The 23,660-nt window shown below is 38.3% G+C and overlaps 1 protein-coding gene across 1 annotated transcript; it reads right to left on the bottom strand.

Annotated features, from left to right (window-relative positions):
- Window positions 1-364: 364 nt before the first annotated feature.
- On the bottom strand, window positions 365-22,627 carry snx10.L (sorting nexin 10 L homeolog). The gene is given in 7 exon segments (NM_001092381.1): window positions 365-1,544; window positions 2,010-2,213; window positions 12,408-12,506; window positions 12,787-12,887; window positions 13,367-13,450; window positions 16,292-16,344; window positions 22,597-22,627. Coding segments are annotated over 6 exon segments (618 nt in total). The 5' UTR covers window positions 16,316-16,344; window positions 22,597-22,627; the 3' UTR covers window positions 365-1,438.
- Between the last annotated feature and the right edge of the window lie 1,033 nt (window positions 22,628-23,660).

The following is a 23,660-nucleotide window of genomic DNA, read 5'->3' as shown; positions in this document are numbered from 1 at the left end:
AACTGCAAAAAAAAATGCAGTCTTTTTTTAAGTTTAAATAAATATATATATATATGACAGATATTTTGTAAAGCTTAAAGGACCTGTTCCCACTCCCAATGTTTTAATGCTGAACTTTCCAGTTTTTTGTAACAGCCATGCTAAAGCATTTCATCCCTCAATGTACATTTGTAAAACAATCCATACGTAGTATGTGACTGGATATCATGTTCCTGTCTGTTTCATTAAGTTTGTGTTCTAGAGGAAGGGGAAGGACTACATTATCTTGTTGCTTCTACATACAAAATGCCACAGGGTCCAACAGGGCGTCCTTGCAGTTGGTACACAGATACAGATGCACACTTGTAATACAAGACTACATTAGTTTGTGTACTTTGTTTTTATTTGACATGTCCTTAAATTAGAACATAACATACAATGTATATAATGGCTTACAAACAAAGAAAAAAAATGTATTGAGTAGTCAGCAATAGCAGCAAAATAAAAATCACAGTAACATAGCAAAAATACAAACAAAACTTAACAATAATCTGAACAAAAAAAAAAAACAGTTCATTGGCTTCATGAGGAGGCAGCAATAAAGTGCACATAATATTCACTAACAAGTGACCATTCAGAAAGGTTTTATTCCCCCCAAAGCAGTTATTGCAGTTTAAGTGGCTTGTTTTAAGGAGCAGGGAATGAGTGCAATTTGTCAAATGAAACTGCAAGGTCTCTGTGAAACTCTACCAGTGGTGACTAAATGAAGGCTAAATCAGTAGTTATCTATGCCACTACAGGGTGCAATCTGCTGTGTGTCACGGCTACCCTCAGATTTTCTCACACACATATATATATATGCTTAAAATGTATTTTGTTACAGACTGTTTCAGTGAGCAAGTATCTAAACACAAAAAAAACATTTAATTTAAAGGAAAGTTCACACAAAACTATACTAACATATATTGAAAAGTTTTTTTAAAAAGCAGTTTGGCTCCTAGTGTTTTTTTTTTTCTTGTGCAGAATCACACAGGCACCTTCCCGACATCTGCCGTGCCGCTGCCAGAAAAAGATGACGAATGCTAGCTGTAAAGTAAATAGTGTGAGCATCAGCAGATCTCGATTCACCTCTTCCTGTGGAGTCGGGGACAAGGAAAGATTCGATTCACCTCTTCCTGTGGAGTCGGGGATCTGCAGCCCCAGGAGTGTCAGGAGTTTGTGCCGGCATACATGACTTGACCTACTATAAACCCACCGATGGTGAAATTATTTTAATTAGCCTTCATTAATCTGCAAATTTGATACTATATATAAAAAGGTTTTTCCCTTTAAATACATTGGCATTGCTGTACATGGGTATCTGGGTCAGTGTTTGACAATGCCAAATGAAAGCTGTTACAGTTTTCACACACTGGTATTAAATACTGAACAAATAAAACTAAAATGTCCAGAGTCCAAACTACTTTGGAGGCAGAATAGTAGTCCACACTTCTTCACGTTCTTTGTCTAGGTTGCATCCATGCACGAAATCACCATCACACTTGTATCCAAGCTTTGAGGATGAACTGTGGGGGGAATTGAGAAGAAAAAATAATAATTAACAGGGTGGGGGGGGGGAGGTAGAAGCAGCAAGGATCTCAAGTCTGGGGTCAAAACGGGGAAATTGGTTTTCACAACACACTCAAAGGCTGAGTAGCAGAGGAGAACTTTAATTATCTCCAGTCAGAAGGAGAGACAGGAAATTTGGACTTTTAATTAGCCATTTGGAATGTGGTTAGGGGTTTTTTTTTTTGAGCTAGATAATTTAAACGCGAATAATTCAAGTCTGACTAAATGAAATTCACATAATCAGAATGCAGATAATTGAATTTCTACTGCATCCATTAATTCAGCGTGGAGGTGTGTGAGGACTCTTATGAAAAGCTGTCACAGCTCAATAAAATCTCAGTCAATTAATTTTTTCATTATCAGAGTATTACACAAACAAAAATAAATAAATAAATAAAAGAGGCTACCACACATGAAAGTACCTCTCGGGATCCAAGTAATGACTTGTTTTCTCTTCCTCTTCCACAGGAAACCGCCGGTTCGAGTTGGCAAACTTGTGAATGGCTTCAAAAACGGTATATTCTGTTTTTCCAGATGCGCAGGCATCAATTTCTTCTGCACCAAGCTGGGTTTGTAGGAAAAGGTGAAGTCGGCTGTCAGAGAGCAGAACTGGACAGTGCAAAACCCTGAAAGGAATACATGTAGGAATGAACATAGTTTTCAGGGCACAGGCAGAACGGTCAAGATGATGCCAAGTGATAGAGTAAGAAACATTCTGCAGTAAAGGAGTCTTAAAGTGCATCCAGATTTCTTGATCTTTCTAGTTCATTATATATTTAACATAACTGCTGGGTAATGTTTGTAATGAACTAGAACGATCAATAAATCTGTTTAGAGCAGTAGATTTTGTATTTCTTTTACAAGAACCAGAACATACATGATATTTTGATTAAACGAGTGATCTTCCAGTATCAATACTGATAAAATAAATATATTTTATAAAACTTGAGATTTTAAGAAATAACGCACTCCTTTGAGTTAAATTTTAGTATGGCATACAGAGAGATGTTCTGAGACCATTTACAATTGGTTTGGTTATTTAGATTTTTATTCAGCAGCTCTTTGGTTTGCCATTTCAGCAATTTGGTTGTTATGGAACAAATTACCCTAGAAACCCTGCATTGATTTGAATAAGACACTGCAATATGAATAAGAGAGGGCCTGGACAGAAACAGTAATCAAAAAGTAGCAATAATACATTTGTAGCCTTACAGTGCATTTGTTTTTTAGATGGGGTCAGCGACCCCCATTTGAAAGCTGGAAAAGTCAGAACAAAGCAAATAATTCAAAACCTATAAAAAATATATATAATGAAGACCAATTGAAAAGTTGCTTAGAATTGGCCATGCTACAACATACTAAAAGAGGACAGATCTTTCCCCTTTTTATGCTGCACGCAATGAAGAGGAACAACATGGCTGCCCCCATTCTTTTGGATACACCCATATATACATGGGTATTCTGAGTCTTATTTCAGACAGGGCTAAAGCTCCACTGGGCCAGGGACTGATATGAATGCTGTATTAATGTCTGCAAAAGCACTATGAAAATGTCTCTGTGCTATATAAATACCAGGAAGTAAATAAATTACAGGCTTAATGTTGGGGTTACGAATATAATGTTGGTCATCATTATGTACTATGTTCCTGTTCATACAATAACTATACACACATAGATAGATACTGGCATGAATTAATAAATTGTATTTTAAGCGAAGACCCTGGAGTGTGCTTGTGTGTGTGCGTGCGTTTTTTTTTTTAATTTCCCTTTTATTTTAACACAGATGTTAATCAGAATCAGCAATCAAGAGTAACTCAGACTTTTCTATAGAATTAAAAAAAAATGCCAGCACTTATGTTAATAATGGGATCCCTTATCTAGAAAGCATTGAGTTATGGCAAGGCCATCTCCCATAGAGTCAATTTTAATCGAATAATTTTACTTTTCTTTTAAAAAAAAAAAACCAACAACTACACTGGTGGCAAAACAATCCTATCAGGTTTATTTATTGTTTAAATATATATTAGCAGACTTAAAGGTATGGAGATCCTAATTAAAGAAAGATCCCTTATCAAGAAAACCCCAGGCATTCCAGATCCTGTATTGCATATGGTCTTCTCAAGAAAGATAGAAATGCAGGACAAATCCTCGGCAGTAGTCCGAGACGGCAAAAAAAACTTTTATTGGGGAGGTAAATATCCAAAGCATTCTACATGTTTCGGGCTAGGCCCTTTGTCAAGTGTCAAGAAAGCAATTAATATCGGTGAGCTACAGTTCATCTTATATATACTTTGGAATTACCCTGCATATGGTCTTGACTGGGCAAGCCAACAAAGCCAATAAGCATAGCCAGTGGGCTACCTTACTGTCCTAGCAGAGTGCATGTTTATATATTAGGGAGATATGTGTATATACACAATATATACTTGCATATATCCATTGAATATAGTAAGGACAGAACCATTTGTTATACATTTTTACATATGACATCTTGGCATAGGTCTATCTATAAAAGGCAGCCCCATCACAAACCATTTGTGTGACACACCTAATAGAGAAATGCAAAGACACTGGTTTTCATAGTTTACAATATTTATTTATATATCAAGATATACAGTCACTGTGTGACATGGCTTTTAACTCATTTGCTCTGGCATCATCAGGCTGGCTTCATCTGGATAAAGCATCGGACAACTGAACACATTCATGTAGCAAGTAGCGCAGGACAAATCTGGTAGATGCACAGAATCCAGGATTCAGCCTTTTTCAGAAGGATTCGACCAAATCCTAATTTGCATATGCAAATTAGGGGTGGGGAGGGAAATCACGTGACTTTTTGTCACAAAACATATGCAAATTAGGATTCGGATCGGTATTCGGTAGAATCTTTTGCGAAGGATTCGGGGGTTCAGCCGAATCCAAAATAGTGGATTCGGTGCATCCCTACTTTTTTTTTTTTTTTACTGGTGCTTAAATTACCTCCCCTCAACAACCAAAATGAGAAGCAAATGGTTCAGACGTGGGCTAACATATACACGATTGCCTTGCTTAACATAAAAGCAGAACAACCCCAAGAATACACTGCAGTTCCATTACGCTGCTGCAAACATATTCTAGCTAAATATGCCAGGGATTTGTAGGCAACCTACAGATGACTAGTTAAGTACTTGCTGCAACATTTCATAGGAAAGGATTGTTTAATTAATTGTTTACATTCTGTAAACAGTACCAGCTCTCTGATCTTATTGAAGATCTGGTCAGTGTACTTACAAATGCCTGAAAGTGATGTCTGCGTATTATTTGCATCTCTAACATACAAAGACCTGATCATGCTAATTTATACAGGAAAAATGATCACAGCTGCAGCGGTTTCTCTTGAATAATGCTTCTGTCATCTTAACTACAATGTCAGACATATCCCTTGAATAAATATCAACGGTGCCATTTCATAACAAATAGTCTCTTTTAAAAAATAAGTACAAACATGGCCCGAACTAAATCATTACAACAGCAGAGCACTTCTATAAATTAAGGCTAGAAGAGAGTCTGGAGAGTTGATGCCATAAATGCATCCAAGAAAAGAAGAATCCCAATTACAGGAAGTGGCGTATAGAACCACTCTGATTAAAACTGGAGCGTAGGCATATAATCCCAAACACTTGGCCCAATCAAAGCTCTAATCTCAGCCCAGCAGTATTTGATAATTGAAGTGCACAAGCAATATCAGACTACCCTGAATAACTGGAGTACATGCCTACAAAAAGGTTAACAAATGTGTAAAAGGCTGGTTTTGTCCAATATAAAAGGGGGGTTGTGGGAGCACTCCTAAGGCTAAGTAAAAATGTATTAAAGTATAATGGAAGTGCTACTGGATTTTTTCGGTCTAGTCAAAAAATAAATAAATAAATAAAAAACTTCAGGGGCCATAACCATTTACATGCATTGGTTATTACTACAGGTACCACTGAAGTCTGCAGCGAGAACATCCTGAGCCCTCAGTCTATGAATAGCAGAATCATGGGACCTCTAATCCAGAATGCTCAGGACCTGGAGTTTTCCGAATATCAGATTTCTGTATTTTGGATCTCCATACCTTAAGTCTACTAGAAAATCATGAAAACATTAAATAAGACCAATAGGCAAGTTTTGCTTCCAATAAGGAATAATTATATCTTAGCTGGGAAAAGTACATCGTACTGGTTTATTATTACAGAGGAAAAGAAATTAGTTACAAAAATGTGAATTATTTGGATAAAATGAAATCTATGAGAGACGGCCTTTCATTAATACCCGTACATTGAAAAAAAAAAAAAAAAAAAAAAAAGGCCTGACAAGGAAAAATAACAGGTATAAAATATAAGTAATTACTTAAGCATTCATGGTAGATTTATATTAGGTGTGGCAGTTTTTTTTTTTTTTTACAACTAAAAACAGCGGTTTGTACATCTGTTATGAATGGCCTTTTTTGCATAGAATTGACAAACCTTTCTTATAAAAATGTTTAATGAATAGTAAGCTCAGCCAGACAGTCACAGAACAAAGCTGCTGTCTGTATCGGTGCTCTGGCGCCCTCTCGAGCATCTTCAGTTAAAATATTCAGACAACAGGATTCATATGTGCTCACGAGACAAGAGGGTACCTCTTCGGTAGAGGGAGAAAAGTTCGTAAGCAGAACTCCAATACTCAGGCCTGTTTCGTGTCAATTTCAACTGCAAATCATCTAGTGCCTTTTGTAGGCATCTTCTAGGTCAAGGATATTTCCAAGCAGATTATATTTTTCATGTGGCTATACATCAGTACCTAGGTGTTCCTCTAAAAAACAGAATGAACGGTAAAGGTGAAGACCCCGAAAGCAACATAGCTGTTAAAGGAACAGAAATATCAAAAAAGGAGCATTTTAAAAGAAATATAAATAAAAATATAATGCAGTGTTGCCCTGCACTGGTAAAACTTGCTTTTAAAACACGACTATAGTGTATATAAATAAGCTGCTGTGTAGCAATGGGGGCAGCCATTCAAAGGAGAAAAGGCTCTGTAGAACATAATGTTATCTGTTATCCACTATTTAACCTGTGCCATATAGCTTTTTTTCCAATTTCCTCCATTGCTACAGAGCAGCTTGTTTTTATAAACAATAGTAGTGTTCCTGAAGCAAACATAATGTAGTGTTGCCCTGCACTGGTAAAACTGATCTATTTTCATTACTTTGAAATACTCATTTTATTGTTGTTACTGTTTCTTTAAACTACATCAACATTTCCCAATAGCAGTTTTATGGCAATGAATTCTGTGAATAGGGGCCTGTTTTAGGACCACAGGACCATTATCCTTATCACAGAGGACAGTCACCCAACCACAGGACTGCAGTAACCTGTGGACTGTGCCATAGGTTTTAAAAATCCAACTTGACGTGTGCCACCACCATGAGTTCAACAATTGCCATATTTGCGGGTTATCACGTTTGGCCCTGGACCAGTACATTGGGAGCTTGGTATAGTTGCATTTGCAACACACTGGCACAATACAAAAGCTTGTTTGTACTGCACACATGCCAATCACCCAGCACAGTTTGAAGTGAAGGGGTACAGCTGCTGATGGTAACCGAATATAAAAAGCAAACCGTTCAACCAGAAATGCAGCAAGAAATATTTATTTTTTAGGTCTGGGACAAGGAAAAATTAGAACTCGAAAGCAGAAATAACGTTTAAAATGCAGACTAACACCCGCAGTTTCTATGTAGGTCTGATCACCCTGATTTTTAGTGTGGCCTTACTATACACATTATCCCACAGCAGCAGCAACCCCTTGTCAGAAAAAAAATATGTGGGGCTCAGTGTAGAGTCCTGAAGCGGGTCGGGTACCCGCGGGTTACGCACAAAAACCTGCGGTACCCTGCGGGCGGCAGATAGAAGTTTCGGGAGTGGGTATAGACACTGGTCGGCCGTTCTCCAGGTATGCAGATAGCGGGTCTTCACAATAGCGAGTTCCTCCTTTTTTTCTGATCATGCCAACTTCTAATGATGTAATTTCCAGTTTACAAAGACAGAACTTCCTGTTTCTTGATGGTCAGCGGATCGGGTTGCGGATAAGGTACTCGCGGGTTAGTATGTGGGTTGCGGGTCAAGGGTCGGGTTTAACAAATTGGTTCCGCGCATAGCTCAGTTGAGTTTCTTCCTTTTTATCTGCTTGCAGCTGCTGCTCCTACATAATGGTTTTTATAGCTGCAAAACACATTCGGGTATATTTGTGAAAGATGGAAGTTAGAGATCACCACAGTGAAATTCCGCCACTCCATTCATTTCTATGGGATGTTGAAAGGCATATTTATGAAAGGGTGAACTTTTCACCCATTGATAAATACTCTTAAAAATCCCATAGAAATGAATGGAGAGTGGTGGAATTTCACTCTAGAGGACTGTGGTGATCTCTAACTTCACTCTTTGATAAATATACCCCTTAGGGCAGTGATCCCCAACCAGTAGCTCACGAGCAACATGTTGCTCTCAAACACCTTGGATGTTGCTCCCAGTGGCCACAAAGCAGGTGATTAATTTGGAATTACTGGCTCGGAGGCAAGTTTAGGTTGTATAAAAACCATATAGAGCCTTCGGTAGGCTGTCAGTCCACATAGGGGCCACCCATTAGCCAATCACAGCCCTTGACACCCCAGGAACTTTTTGCATGCCTGTGTTGCTCCCCAACATATTTTATTTTTGAATGTGGCTCACGGGTATAAAAGGTTGGGGACCCCTGCCTTAGGGTATCAAGTCTACCACTCAAATTGCTTACATGTTACACTGTATACTGGCTACAGTCTGACACACCTGAAAGGTCAACCTACCAGATCTAGCTTCTCCGCACACGCTTAAAGGGGTGGTCCTTTTATTATGCTATAGAATGGCCAATTCTAAGCAACTTTTCAGTTAGCCTTCATTATTTATTTTTAGTAGTTTTTAAATTAATTGCCTTAGTCTAAATCTTTCCAGCTTTCAAATGGGGGTCACTAACCCCATCTAAAACAAATGGCCTGTAAGGCTACAAATGTTATTACTCATCTTTCTCTGCAGGCTCTCTTCTATTCATGTTCCAGTCTCATTCAAATCAATGCATGGTTGCTAGGATAATTTGAACCCTAGCAACCAGATTGTTGAAATTGCAAACTGGAGAGCGGCTGAATAAAAAGCCAACTCAAAAACCACAAATAATAAAAAATGGAAATCAATTGCAAACTGTCTCAGAATATCACTTTCTGCATCATAATAAAAGTTCATTTAAAGGTGAACAACCCCTTTAATGCTCCTTTTCTACTGCTCAGTAAGGATGTTGTACCGACTATATATTTCACTAGTCCCCTCCGGAAAACTATAAATAAATTCGTAATAAATTCAGAGTATTCAATACATAGCTCTGACAAATGACAATTTTTACAGGGCACGACTCTATAGCCATTTTAAAAGAGGTTGTTCCTCCTTAAATTAATTTTTAGCAGGATATAGAGTGTGATATTCTGAGACAATTTGCATGTTTAATTTTTTTATTATGTGGCTTTTGAATTTTTGCTTTTTATTCAGTAGATCTTCAGCAATCTAGTTGCTAGGGCCCGAATTAGAGCATTTTTTTTTAGATGGGGTCAGTGACCCCTTTTGAAAGCTGGAAAAGTCTAAAAAAAGGCGACAAATCATTCATAAATTATAAAAAAAGAAAAAAAAAATTTAAGAAGAATTGAAAAGTTGCTTAAAATTTGCCATTCTATAATATACTAAAAGTTAACTTTGAAGGGGAACCACCCGGCAATAATATAGGAATCATTGGGTCTCAAAATGCTCAAGGGAAAACTGTCTTTTACACTTTTGAAAACTCCCAACATTTGCATAGTTATGAAGGGGAAGGTGAAAGCTTCAATGGTGGGTATTGCTTAAGACTTGAACTACACATTATAGTTTTAGGTTTTTCTGAATAATGGTTCATATAAGCTGCAAATGGTACTTCGGACCAATACATTAATGCTACAAGTTTAACAGGTAGCCAATGATGCCTTTAAAATTATATCCAAAACCATTACTTGCCAGCAAAACAAAAACTGATACCACCACCTGTCATGTATGTTAATGGGAAATGTCAATACCAAATGCAGTCAGCCTAATGGCAGATATGAACACCTCCCAAAAGGTAGATACCTATAGCTTAATTGTATGGCAGCCCAGTCTGTGCCCACACATCACAGAGCAGCCCTTGAGACTTTTAAAGGAATTGTTCAGTGTAAAAATAAAAACTGGGTAAATGGATAGGCTGTGCAAAATAAAAAATGTTTCTAATATAGTTAGTTAGTAATGTAATGTATAAAGGCTGGAGTGATTAGGTTTCTAACATATCAGTCAGAACACTACTTCCTGCTTTTCAGCTCTCTTGGTTTACACTGACTGGTTTCCCTGGTTACCAGGCAGAAACCAATCCGAGACTTGAGTGGAGGGCACATGGGTCATATCTGTTGCTTTTGAATCGGAGCTGAATGCCGAGGATCAATTGCAAACTCACTGAACAGTTATGTCCCATGTGGCCCCCCTTCAAGTCGCTGACTAACTCAAGAGTTATAGAGCTGAAAAACAGGAAGTAGTGTTCTGTTACACATCCAGTCACTCCAGCCTTTATACATTACATTTTTGACTAACTAAATATATTATAAACATTTTTTTATTTTTCACAGCCTATTTACCCAGTTTTTATTTTCACACTGAACTGTTCCTTTAAGTATTTCCTTTGTGGTTGAGAAATAATTTTTTTAGAGAAATGCTTGTTATATAGATGCCTGAAAATGACCATTTTGGCTAAGTGTATTAGCATATGCTTGTCCAACATTACTCTTTACTTGAGGAAATTCTGCACCATTTCTTAAAAGCATGACTTTTTGTTTAACCATTTACTCTCAAGCACGTGCTACCTGCCTGTTAAAGTTACTGGCTGAAGTCCAAGTCCAAGTGTTTTAATGGTGTTCTGCTTTTTAAGAGTAATTCTAAGAATTGCTACAATCCTTCCTAGTACAGAGCAGGATATTACAGGTCAGCAGTGCATAGGGAGAGATTAGAATGGAACAGGGCTTGGCAGTTTAAAGGGAATGTCAATATTTTTTGTTCACCATTGAAATAACTTCTGGTATAATGTAGAGAGGGATATTCTGAGACAATTTCCAGTTGTTTATCATTTTTTGTTATTTGTGGTTTTTAAATTATTTGCCTTTTTCATTCAGCAGCTCACCAGTTTTGAAATTTCAGCAATGTGGGTCAAAATTACCCTAGCAACCATGCATTAATTTGAATAAGAGACTGGTATATGAACAGAGAAAGAAGAGAAAGATGAGTGATAAAAGTAGCAATAACAATACAGTTGTAGCTTCACAGAGCATTTATCTTTAGAGAGGGTCAGTGACTCATTAAAAAGCTGAAAACTCAAAAACTAAAAAATATTAATGGCGAGGCCCAACTGCAAAGTTGTGAGGAATTTGATACTCTTAAATAACGGCAAAGGTGAACCACCCCTTTAAGTTTAAATGAAAACAATGCTAAGCAAATTTGATTATACATGCATTACAAATTTTCGATGGTTTAAGTAATTTGTATACACATTGCTATTAAAAGAAGAACCCCTTTTCTATTCTCTGCCCTGATGGCTCAGACTGTTGATACAATATAAGACAAGACAGCTGATTAAAAGACCTGTCTTAGTTATGTGTGGGCCGGGCCGATAGCCACGGGCCGACCACGCACTCTTCTTCGCAGGTGGCGTCAAATGCCGGCTTCATCTTTTATAGACGCTGCGCCTACTCGCCCCACCCCTTTTGTGACATCATCGTGGGGCGGGCAGCACGGGTCTATTAAAGCAACCCAGAAGTCGGATGCAGGCAGGCTAAGGTAGGGTGGGGTTAGGGTCAAGTGCGGGTCAGGGAAATCATGACCCGCACATCACTACTGTCATTGCTGGGGAACCAAGACTTTTGCAACATTGTTTAAAAAGGAACAACCAGGAGTTGCAACTGCAACTTTCAATAGCAATTGTTTTTATAAATAATTTAAAAGCACTGAAATTTTTTTTTAATAACTGTATATTGGAAAGTTTCTTAGAATTATGTTTTCTTGTATTAGGCAAATTTTTACTTTGGAGTAGACTTGCCCTTGAAGTCATATATTTGTATCATTCAATATTCTTGTCAGTAGACCCTAGTTACCCACATACATTTTGTGTTTTAAAGGGGTCCTCTGGTGTTTTTGTATAATGAAGGAAAAGAAGTTTTTTAAAACTTTTTTTCCCCAATGGGTTTAAATTTCTTTGTAAATGCAATTGCAATTTAAAGCAGTAAGTGTTCCCAAACCCTCACCACTAGGTTTACCAGGTTTATGCCATGCAGATATTTTAGGGGTAACATGGTTACAGGTACAGGGCTTGCACCAGGTCTAGTAACTCTCAGCAAAACAAGAACAGCAACGAGCTGTGAAACATTAAAACTATTTGGTCTATTGGATAGTGAATTATTGGTGTAAAAATAATTGGATAGAGAACTTTCAGTGGCAAGGTCACAGCTACGGAGACAAAATTAATAAAAAAAAAAATGTGCCAAGAGGAAGAGGTGTTAGAAAAATAGTTCACTGAAAAACATTCCACTGGCCTATTTCCAGACTGGGCAAGTCCAAATACTAGATAATTGAACCAGTTTCCTCTTGGGTTCCATATGCTGATAACCACAAGATGGCTCTGTTACACAGTGCATGAATTATCAGACAATAACTTCATACTTGCAGGGAATATGTAAAACTAGGTTATATACTTACTTGTTTAAGAACTCTTGCAATCCACGGACACGCTGCTCCAAATTTTGACTATTAGAGATTTTAAAAAATGGTATTCTGGGAGGTAGTTCTGGTAGTTGACTGAATAAAATATTACAAAAAAAGAATTCAGATTTTTGAGTTTTTACAGTATGGCTTACAACAATTTTGATATGAAAACTGCAGTTTTTAATGCAGTTTACTACCAACATTAAGACAACATAACAGCAACTCTATTATATCACCGTATTAAGTAGCTAGTAGTGAACATTCTTCTCACACAACACTGTACAACTCTAAATGTAATGCAGGTATAAACAATGTATACAAACACACTCAGCTATGCCAATGTATAACAATGTATAGAATAAAACAGACTTACGTTAATACAGCATTGCTCTGAAGCTTTTGGCGAAGCCATACAAACTCCCGAAACCTCCTTCTTACACATGACGTTTTCAGGGTAAAACACATACTATTTGTCTGTAGGGGAAAAAATACAACTCTTTAGCCTGTATAAACCTCTAATATTCTAAATGCGCTCAGAAATGCCGTGCTGGAGAGCATTATGAAAAATACAATGTTATCCAACTTGATCAAAATATCAAGGGGGCAAATGATGTCGTTACTAATAAGCACACTACAAAAAAACTTTTTTTTAACCTTTTCTAGTCACATACTGAAAGTGTGCATGTGCGTAAAATACATAAAGTTAAAAAAATACTTAGTGTAAACAGTAGGCTGAGGGTTCAGTAAGTCAAACCAACCTATCTGCTGCAAAACAGACAAGTGGAAAGAAGTACCAGATTCCCCTACCAACAAAATTAACACACTATTAGCAGAGGCCAACCTTAAACCGCTAGTACCCCAGCCTGATACAAAGATGATATTTTTGACTTTTAACAGAGAAAAGTCCCATTTCCCCTACAGCATTAATACGATGAGTGGACTTGGATACTTACATGAAGACATATTTCATAATCCACATAAGAATGCCAATCTTCTTTCTGTACTTTAGGGTCTCGCACCCACACAGAGATGGTTTCCTGTAAGATCATGATTTTAAGATTATTACAGCACCGACTGTGCCCTGTAGGGTACACTTGTTGATCTGCCTCACTGAACTGCATAGCAAATGCAAAAGCTGCCTTTTATAAAGGTCAGAAAAGGGAAGGGAAATTCAGTACAACTAAGTCACCAGACTGAACTTGCTCTGGAATTTTTCTCTTCACGGAGCTATAGCGTAAATAAGAGGAAGGAAGGTAGGATTTTTTTTTTCATTGTTTTGCAATGTTAGAAATCCTTATTTCAAGGCATTTTAACAGTATGGTGAACTATAATGCTTGGGGAAAACCCATTCACTATAAGTGCACTGTTTCAGGGTCACTTCAAGTAAATATGTAAAGAATGAATTGTGTTGAATTGCGTTACCTGAACGCAAAGACTTGTTTACACAGTATTTATTTATTTTTAACAAAATTACTCAGCACTATCTATAATGCAGTCATTGGGTTCCAACTGTTTTCCACATTTACGCAGGCAAAGAATCATATCGGCACTTGTATAGGAAAAGATATTCCTTTATATAAAAGGAGTACTCATGTGTCTATTTTTAATGGGTCAAAACAGCACCTGCTCAACCACAAAATTAGCTTATTGTTCTAAATTGGGCACACATGCTCTAACATCTGTGTATGTACAGCCACTCCTAGGATCAGTGTTAGACTGGCCTGCTGGAGTATTAGGGCTTTACCCGTTGGTCCCTTTCTAGAGCACAGAGCATTCAATCTTTTCTACCTTTTCCAGGTTCTGCTTGTGTTTAATTTATTCCGAGAAGTGAAAATGCTCTGTGCTCCAGAAAGAACCCACTGAGGTTTTTTTGTTATATTTGGTTTCTGCTAGGAAAGCCCCACCAAAAAAAAATAAATAAAATAAAAAATAAATCAAACTTACGACTCCTCAATGAAGAGACAGATTCTGAGAGGGGGATAGCAAAGACTATTATCTTTTATTTCAAAAACAGTAGAACATTTTGTATTTGAATATAATGAAGTTTCTATAAAGTTTTCATTTCCACAATATTTCCCATTTAAACCTCTATCAAAGCAGCTGTTTGCGATAGGATACATTAGTTGCAGTCAGTATTTCCAGTCTGAGAGACATACTCTGTAAGACTCCAGAAACGCCAGCAACTAATGTATCATAGTGGAACATTTCAGAGCGCATATACAGGTCATTAGACAAGGGGAAAATTTTCAGTTTTAAAATTTTAGGAAAACAAACAGAACCAACTCAAAAAACGTTATTTGTTGCATTCTATTTTAAAATCGATACATTGTATCAAGCTTTAAAGGCTTGTACTGAAACATTTTAAAGGGATAAACTTTTTTTTTTAACGTACGAGACATTTAGAGAGAAAAAAAAAAAAAAAAAAACCAATTTACCTTGATAGAAATGTACTTTCTCATAGCTATGGGAAACATGTTAGTTTCAATAAACAGGTGACATTTGGCTCTCTAACACCAGATAAAAGGAGAAATAATATTTGATCATCCATGTACACAGCTAAATGCAACACAACCTGCTTCTTCCGGCATTACAAACTGATGCAGCTCATCTCTACTGAGTGTGCACGAGAAACAAATGGACTTCTATCTATTTAGAATAATAATAATAATAATAATAATAATAATAATAATAATAATAATAATAATAATAATAATAATAATAAAGCTATATTAATGTTGGTGTATAATATAACTAGGGATGCACCGAATCCACTTTTTTGGATTCAGCGAACCCCTGAATCCTTCGTGAAAGATTCGGCCCGAATACCGAACTGAATCCTAATTTGCATAAGCAAATTAGCATTCGGATTCGGTTCATCCGGGCCGAAGGATTCCGCTGAATCCGAATCCTGCTGAAAAAGACCGAATCCTGAACTGAATCCTGGATTTGGTGCATCCCTAAAAATAACATAAAATTAAAGTAAAACAAAACCCATGTACTTAAGTGACAAACCCAGGAGAGGCTATTCTCCGCCTCATGACAACACACTCCACTCCCTACCTGTCCCCAAAAAGCAGAATAGTGAATTGGGGCTGATGGGTGACACCTACTACTACTTAAAGGGATTCAGTCATGATTTTTATGATGTCATTTTATTTCTAAATCACACACATTATACTGAAATTAATTCACTCTGCAATATAAAATTGAATTCCTGAACCAGCAAGTAGATTTGTTTTTAGTAGTAAAATTGGTGTTGTGATATTGGTGTGTAGGCAGCCTACAGTGGCGATGTCGCCAAACGAGCGGATCTCTCCCAGATATGCCCACATTGAAGTGGGCGATATCGGGCTGATCCGATCGTGGGCCCTTGGGCCCAACGATCGGATCAGAACGGAGGTCAAACTGGCGGTCGGATCACGGGACCGCATCAACGAAAAAATGCGGCCCGATCCGACAGGATTTTCTAACCTGCCCAATCAGCATCTGCCCGACTTTCTTTTACAGCAGTAGAGTGACTGAAGTTTATCACAGCACAAGTCACAGTTTTCTGACAGATATCGATCTGGCAAAGCCTGGAGGGCGCCATACACAGCAGACAATTTGTCGACAGCTTATATCGGCCAGTGTATGGGGAGCTTAAATCTTCTCTTGGAAGTGATCACCTAAGCTGAGTATGCACAGTTGAAGTCATGTTCAGACTGGTTCCAATTGCACATACTAACCTTTTGCAGTGTGAGAGGATGCCTGCCAACCCCGCAGTGGTGCGTTTTCCCAGTCCAGGAGCCACAATTTAAGTACATGCATTCATTCTCCATTAAGTCAAATAAGTTCAATTAGTGTATAAAAGCATCCAAATGTTTTTAAGGATTACTTACGCCTTCTTGATCCCTTGGCAGCATACTTCAATAACAGCAGGAATTAAGGATATCTGCAAAAGAGAAGAATAATGAACATTACTCCTCAAATATTTTTGTAGTAAATGCAACACCATATCAAATTTACATTTTTTTTTTTTTTTTTTAATTTGTAGGGTTTTTTTTCTCATATAATGGTTTTTCAAGTGGTTCTGCAGAGAAGTAAAAACATTAACAAATGGGCTCATACAGAATGGACATTTTTTTAATTTTTTTAAAAGAGGGGGGGGAGCCTGCACACAGCAATATATGGTTTGATTCAAATGTCTGGGTGATTCTTTGGCACCAAAAACAATCCCCCCCCACACACACACACTTCATGATACTGCCAGCCCCCCATGCTTCACAGTTCTGATGGTGTCCTTCAACTTAAAAGCCTTCCTCCTCAATTCATCTCTATGATCATTATGGCCATATGGTACTATTTTTGTTTCAATTGACCAGAGAACCTCATGATGGGCCTGTAGATCATTTGCAAATTTTGATTTAGCTTTTTTTTTTTTAGAGCCCATTGGGACTCTCTTAATGGTGGATGTTGCTACTTTGGTACTTAATGCCTCCATCTCTAGCAGCTCCTTTATTGCTGTCCTGGGGTTCAGTCAAACCATTTAGAGCAAAGTGTGTTAATTCCAGAGCATCCTTTGTAGATGATGCAGGGTCTGTGTGTTCCCATGATTTTTATATTTGGGATATAATTTGTACAAACACTTGAGGAAGAACTGGACTTAGAGGTCCACATTTGTTTCCCCTGAGTTTGAAAAGCTTGCATAAAACTGCTAGGAGAATCTGAAAAGATATGAACTGTTCTTCTTAAGCTACTACCTAGATATAAAAATAAATCAGCAGTTAAGTCGTCTGGCCTGAAGGCTAGTTAAAAACAGAAACCATCCCCAAAAAAATACTGTGGCTAAAAGTTTAACTCACCTTTGGGAGTGCTGCTGGAGTAATTATTATATAGTGCATTCTACCTGTGCAGAGAGGATCACAGCTGTGCACCTGACATTTCAAAAAGCAGAACTAGTGTAAGTGTAGCACTGTTATCTACTCTATGTGCAAGGTGTGTTGTTACATGCATGTGCATAATGAGCAAGCTGGTAGACTTGCTCAGAATGTGAATGCACGAGGCTGAACATCCTGGGAGCTTCCGCCTGGCGTGAGTGTTATGCCACCCACAGGGATATAAAAAAAATATTTAAAAAAACAAAAAACCAAAGACCATGGTTTCACCAAACCTGTTTTTTTTTTTTTGACAATAGGAGCCCTTTTTCGGTAAAGATTTTACAATAAACAGTTTGCATGAACCTTTGTTTGTTGGCCTAGGAATTCTTGAAGCTATAACTGACTGCCTAAGCCTATGACTGGTGCAGAGTAAGCACAGCTGAGCTCATTGGCGCCATCTTCCGGATCTTCTGCCTTCTTCGGGTCCTCTTCCATTCGGCAATTCAAGGCACTTTTGGCACATGCGCAGTTGCTACAAGCTGGAAGACTGCTCCAACTGCGCATGCGCCAATACGGCACTCCGTTACAGATGAAGAGTGAAGATGGCCCCCATGAGCTCCACTGCACAGATACTTGAACAATGTATTCGGAAAACTTTTAGGGTTAATGAACACTGCGGGGGAAGGAGGGAGGGGGGGGGATTATCTAGGGCAGTAGTTAGGAGCTTTTCTAATAGGGGGGTTTCGTTCTGCTTTAAAGGAGAACTACACCCCCGCAATGTTAATTCCCCACTGGCCCCCTCCGTTGGCCCACTGCCTGCCTCCCCCTACCCCAGAATTCTGCCACCTCTTGAAATAGTGACCGAACATGCAGAGTAAGCGCAGCAGAGCTCTTCTTTTCTTCGGTAATCTTTGTGAAGTGGAGCAATTTTTGGGTTCGCATCAACTGCACATGTGCCAAAAGCGATGGAAATTGCAGAAGGGGAGGAAGAAGACACGAAGTGAAGAATATGGTGCCCGTGAGCTCCGCTGCGCTCACTATGCATGTGCGGTCACTATTGATGATTCTTAAAAATGTATAGAAAAAAAAACCTAAAAACTAAACTTAGATGAAATCCCACGTAAAAAAAAATAAAAATGAAAAAAAGATAAGAAACTGGTTAATAGATTAGGCAGTGGCAGGGAACTTTTATGCAGCATTTCCTACTCTACACCAGTCACAAAAAAACAACAAGTTTTTATGTATAGTGCAAGCCTATGGGCTTAAACTAAAGCAACTCCCTCTCTGGTATATGCACACACACCACTGCTTCAGGGAATGCGGTTGTTGAATACTTTAGAAGGCAGATGAAACATTTGCCCAAACTGAGTTAAGAAGGCCACACAAAACCTGCAACACACATGGATACACTTATCTAACCAATCAGCCTGAATATACAATGAAACCCAAAAGTATGAGCCCTTGCAAAACTGGATTGGCAGAAGACACCATACACACACTATTGACTTAATGGGCGGCTTGCGTGCTTGTTGCACTGTTTTCTACATTTGTAAACTAAACCAAGCCTATTCGTTCTTGCATCAATTTCAAGTTGTTTATGGTTACTATATTTTATTTTACACACAGCTAATTAGACTTTCACTTCTCTAAAATATACAAGCAAATTCAAAAGGAAAGTCAAACACTACAGCAACTTGATATAAATTTCCCATTTTGCAACATAAATAGAACCTACATAAGTCAAAAAGACCAAAGGAGAAATGTTGATCTTCCAAATCATATAGCGAGAAAATGTAACAGGTGAATGTTTCTCGCTCAATCTCCCCCTGACCCACTTTGTGATCAGCAAGAAATCAAGGATCGATATGCGATTTATTGCCATGACAAATACTGTATAAATACTGTAAATAACTAAGGAGGTAAGTTAATACCTGTCATAATACAGGACTGTAAAATGTAATAAAGCAGGCCAAGGCATCATTATCTGTTTCTGGTACAGATAACTTATTTAGTTTATATGTCTCTGCTCAGTAAGGGCTGGAACCAGCCATGTGGAAAGCATCACAAACTGTGATCCTTTCCACACGGAACGCTACATTTTCTAAAGTCGCCCGGAATTGCCTCACAAGGAATTCGGGCGACTTCAGAAAATGAAGTGCCAACAGTATGAAAAACTAGTTATTAATTCAATGACGCATAAGCTTTCATAAGAGTCGAAACGTGACTGGGTTTGGCTCTTGGTCTATCAGATGGGAATATCTGGGCAGGAGCAGATTACACAGCATTGTTGTTTAGTGTGTGGAACCAGTTGGAAAAATCATAACCAATTCATTTAATATATCTATATTATGTTCCCATTGGGAGTTATGGGTGCTGTTGTACTAGTCTAACCTATTTGCAGTGTGTGTGAGAAACCGATTTAGTGACCGCTTAACTAAAGTCACGTGCAGCCAGGAGTACCGTAATCATGACAACACATCACACTCAGCTGCCCAAAGCTGGCCCCCTTTGCAACATAAGTTCATTTAGTTGGCCTTGTGTAGCAAAAGTATTTAAACACTATCAAAACTTGAGGAACAGACTCTTCTCCCTCAACTTTCTATTGTTAAGTTTTGGATTATGGCACTTGAAGTCGCTCTGTTTCTGAAGTCCCTTCTGTACTCCACACCGTATGGAAAGCAGAGGGACTACAAGTCCCACAATCTTCCACTTCACAATGGAACAAGGTAATAGAGGGGGTTTAACAACCCTGGGGAGTTGGGAAAAAGGTCCCAATGAGTTAGAGGTAGAATACTACAGTTACCTGAATGAGCTTATGTGAAAGTGGAATATTTCTTCCTAGTTTTCATTCTGGTTATTAGCAGTGTACAACCCAAAAAGAAAAAATAATGTAAAATGCTGAGAAGGGCAATTTTCCACAGTTATTTATGTAGGTGTGAGCCCCATCTAAAAACAGATTGGCTACCAGCATGCAAATGTGGAAAATTAGGTGAACAGAAAGGGTTAAGTCACAGAATAGGTTCTCTGCAACACTAAACTTGTCAGAATTTTTTATTTGAATAAAGTGTAACCGGATAACACACTATTCATTACAGGTTGTCAGTGTTTGTTTTTTTTTACTGTTATTTCCGTGTGAAGAACATGTAGTTATATTGGAAGTGCAAATAAACAAAACTGCAAGTACTACAGCAGTTTCAGAATGCTAAAATAGAAACTTGGAGCTGGAACAAGTATAAGTTACAAAACAGCATGGCCCCTTATTCAGGTTTAAAGTACAGTAACCATGTGGGAAGGAGGTCTTAAACCTTCTGAAAACGAGAATACATCTATATTCAGCAATTATGTAACAAGTTTCTCTTGTATAAAGTTAGGGAGGAACTCCACGATGTCGCCGTGCAACGAAACGCATGCGCGCATACCTGCGATTTCTCCTTCACTTTCTATTACCTTCAGAACATCCAACACGTCGCATGCGTTTTGTCGCATGGCGACGTGTCGGCACCACCCGCATTGTGGAGTTCCTCCTTTATGTATACATTGGTTTCCATTCAGCTCAATTTTAAAAGTAACCCTGTGTTTATCTTATTGAGCCCACATAGACAGACAGCCATAGAGCCACATTGTTGAAATCCTAAATTAAATATCCATAAACCCAATAAATCTTAAGACATCTGAGAATACAGAATAGTAGGGTAATATATGGAATACAGTACAAAGACCACACTCTCACAACATAACACAGGACCTTCATAATTCTTTTTAATTAGCACACAATTGTGCAACTCCCATAGAAACGTAAAAGACAATACTTACAAGTGCACCCAAAAAACAAAGTCAGACGTACAGCAGGGAATGTATAGGATTCCTGGGAGCATTTTTCAAGTCACACTAGTCAAGGCAAAGTTAAAGGAGAGTATGTATTCGCTGGAATCTAATTTGATTTCTGTTGTTATCAATAAATGCAACTCCTGGGTTACCCTTAAAGGGGTGGTTCACATTTACGTTAACTTTTAGCATTTTATAGAATGGTCAATTCTAAAACTTTTCTTTTTCTTCTGACTCTTTCCTTTAAATGGGGGTCACTGATGCCATCTAAAAACCCAATGCTCTTTAAGGCTATAAATGTAGTTATTGCTACTTTTTATGACTCATCTTTCCATGCAGGCCTCTCCTATTCATAATCCAGTCTCTCATTCAAATGAATGCAAGGTTGCTAGGGTAATTTGGACCCTAGCAATCAGATTGTTGAAATGGCAAACTGGAGAGCTGCTGAATAAAAAAAGCTAAATAACAAAACATGAAAACCAATTGTAAATTGTCTCAGAATATCAATCTCTACATCATACCCAAAGTTACTCTTCAAGTTAACCCCTTTAAGCATTCAGATGGGATTTCTATACATGTGGTGGCCCGGACTAAACATTCATGAAGAAAGGCAGGCTGTATGATGCCTTAATCTCACAGTATAGACTCAACTTGAAATAAAGTAATCCCATTTAAGGTTGCAAACCTTTATATAAAATTTAAAAAAAAAAAAAAGCACACCGGCCTTCCTGTCATTTTCTTTCTTTCTTGATAACATTGGCAAGGAGAATCATTTTTACTGGCCAGGCAACAACCCTGCACCCATTATAAAGTGAATAAAGTACCCCCTCTTGTAAAATATAAGGATATTATAAGTTACTGAGGAGTTTCATGACCATATATTTATAAAGGTCATGGAACTCCAAGGTAACTTCTAATATCCTCATATTTGGGGGTACTTATTTATTAGAATACACAAGTTTTAGTGAGTCATGTGACAGAAATGACATCAGAACTCACTGTTTATAAGGATATCATTTACAAGATATTCATGGCTTTTGTGTATTATACCCAGATCTTGTACACATGCTTATTATACATATCAGTTTGGCCCCATTATATCATGCGACAGAATGCATATGATTTAGCATGATGGCAGTTTCTCACGTATTAGTAAAAAAACAACAAATAAAAAATACATTAAATGACAGTATACATATAAGCTACACAGCAAAGCCCTGAATGTAACATTGTGACTTATCCCTTTAGTCCCTCCATTTCCTATCAGTAGGCAAATGCAAGAGGAGCAATGGTTGAACATGTGAGTTAGTGGCGATGCAAGACACTTATTCCCAGTAACAAGTATACTGGCTGCTACTGGGATTCATTTGCTTAGAGATACATAGCATGACTAACTGCAAATATAGAGCATTGTAACTAAGCCTATATAATAGAACCACTCAGGGGCACTATTCTTTGACACGCTCGGCTCAGACCATTCATACAATGTACAGATAACCTACTGTGAATGAGCAGCAGCACACACAGCAATCCTCCTCCTTGCCGCTCCTAGAATTGACTGACAATCAGGTTACGGAACTTCCCGAATTCTACCATACCAAAGTCACGTGAATTCAATTAGGCTTCACCGGGCAGAAAAAGGAAGCAGCAACATGCCCCACCCACGCAACAGCAGGATGACTGACAGGTGGGGCGGGGACATAAAGATCTGCTAGTAACTCACAGTGTTATCCTGTTACACGTGGACAAATGAAACAAGGGAGGCCATATTCAAATATGACTCTGGCCTGTGTTCTGACTGCCGAGATGCAGTGGTTATTTACCCCTTCATTATTAACTTGTGAATTGAAACACCTGAGCAGGTTTCCTCTCTGGCCGCTGTGTAAAGCAGGGTTGTGTGGTCTCATTTTCTAAACAAGCCCAAAAACATTCCAAAATGAAGACCAGAAGAGTGCAATATGTGCGTTGAAAAAATCTTAAAAAATAAAAACATGGGTGAAAAATGTGCCTCCTCAAGCCTGGAATCACGAATGTCGCCCAGTGCTCACTCTCCAGTTACTAAAATGACCGATGTTGCCCTGTCCTTCAGCCCAGTGCATGCAGGTTATTGCTGCTTTACTTCAACATACGCCTGGGCTCCAGCTTCCAGTAAAACCATAAAACTTTCAAGGATTGGATTCAAAATATAGGATTAACCCCAGACAGATCACTGCATACTGTCCAATACACCAACAGTTTGAATTATTAACTGTCACGCAGCTGCAAAAATGTCCCCATTTTGTGGCCACAAGTACCACACTAAGCACTTCATGACAGACACAGTACTTTCCCCCAAGCAGGGTCAGCAGACTGGGCTGCTAAAAGAACCCAGTGGGCCCTGGTTTTCATGGGCTCCATTGACCTAATTATGCTCCCCATAGCACCAGATGCTTCCCTGCTGCACCCTCTCACCATGAGTTCAGGTAATGGGAAGTAGAGTGATGTGACCCAGCGGCGGGGGAGAGATGGAGGGTGGATGTTGAGGGGGGCCCTTGATATCGCAAGGGGGTCTTGTGATTGCAGAACC

The sequence above is a fragment of the Xenopus laevis genome, chromosome 6L (assembly GCF_017654675.1).
Source record: "Xenopus laevis strain J_2021 chromosome 6L, Xenopus_laevis_v10.1, whole genome shotgun sequence".
Lineage (NCBI taxonomy): Eukaryota > Metazoa > Chordata > Amphibia > Anura > Pipidae > Xenopus > Xenopus laevis.
The sequence above is the reverse complement of the archived record's forward strand: the minus strand, read 5'-3'. Positions and strand labels throughout refer to the sequence as shown.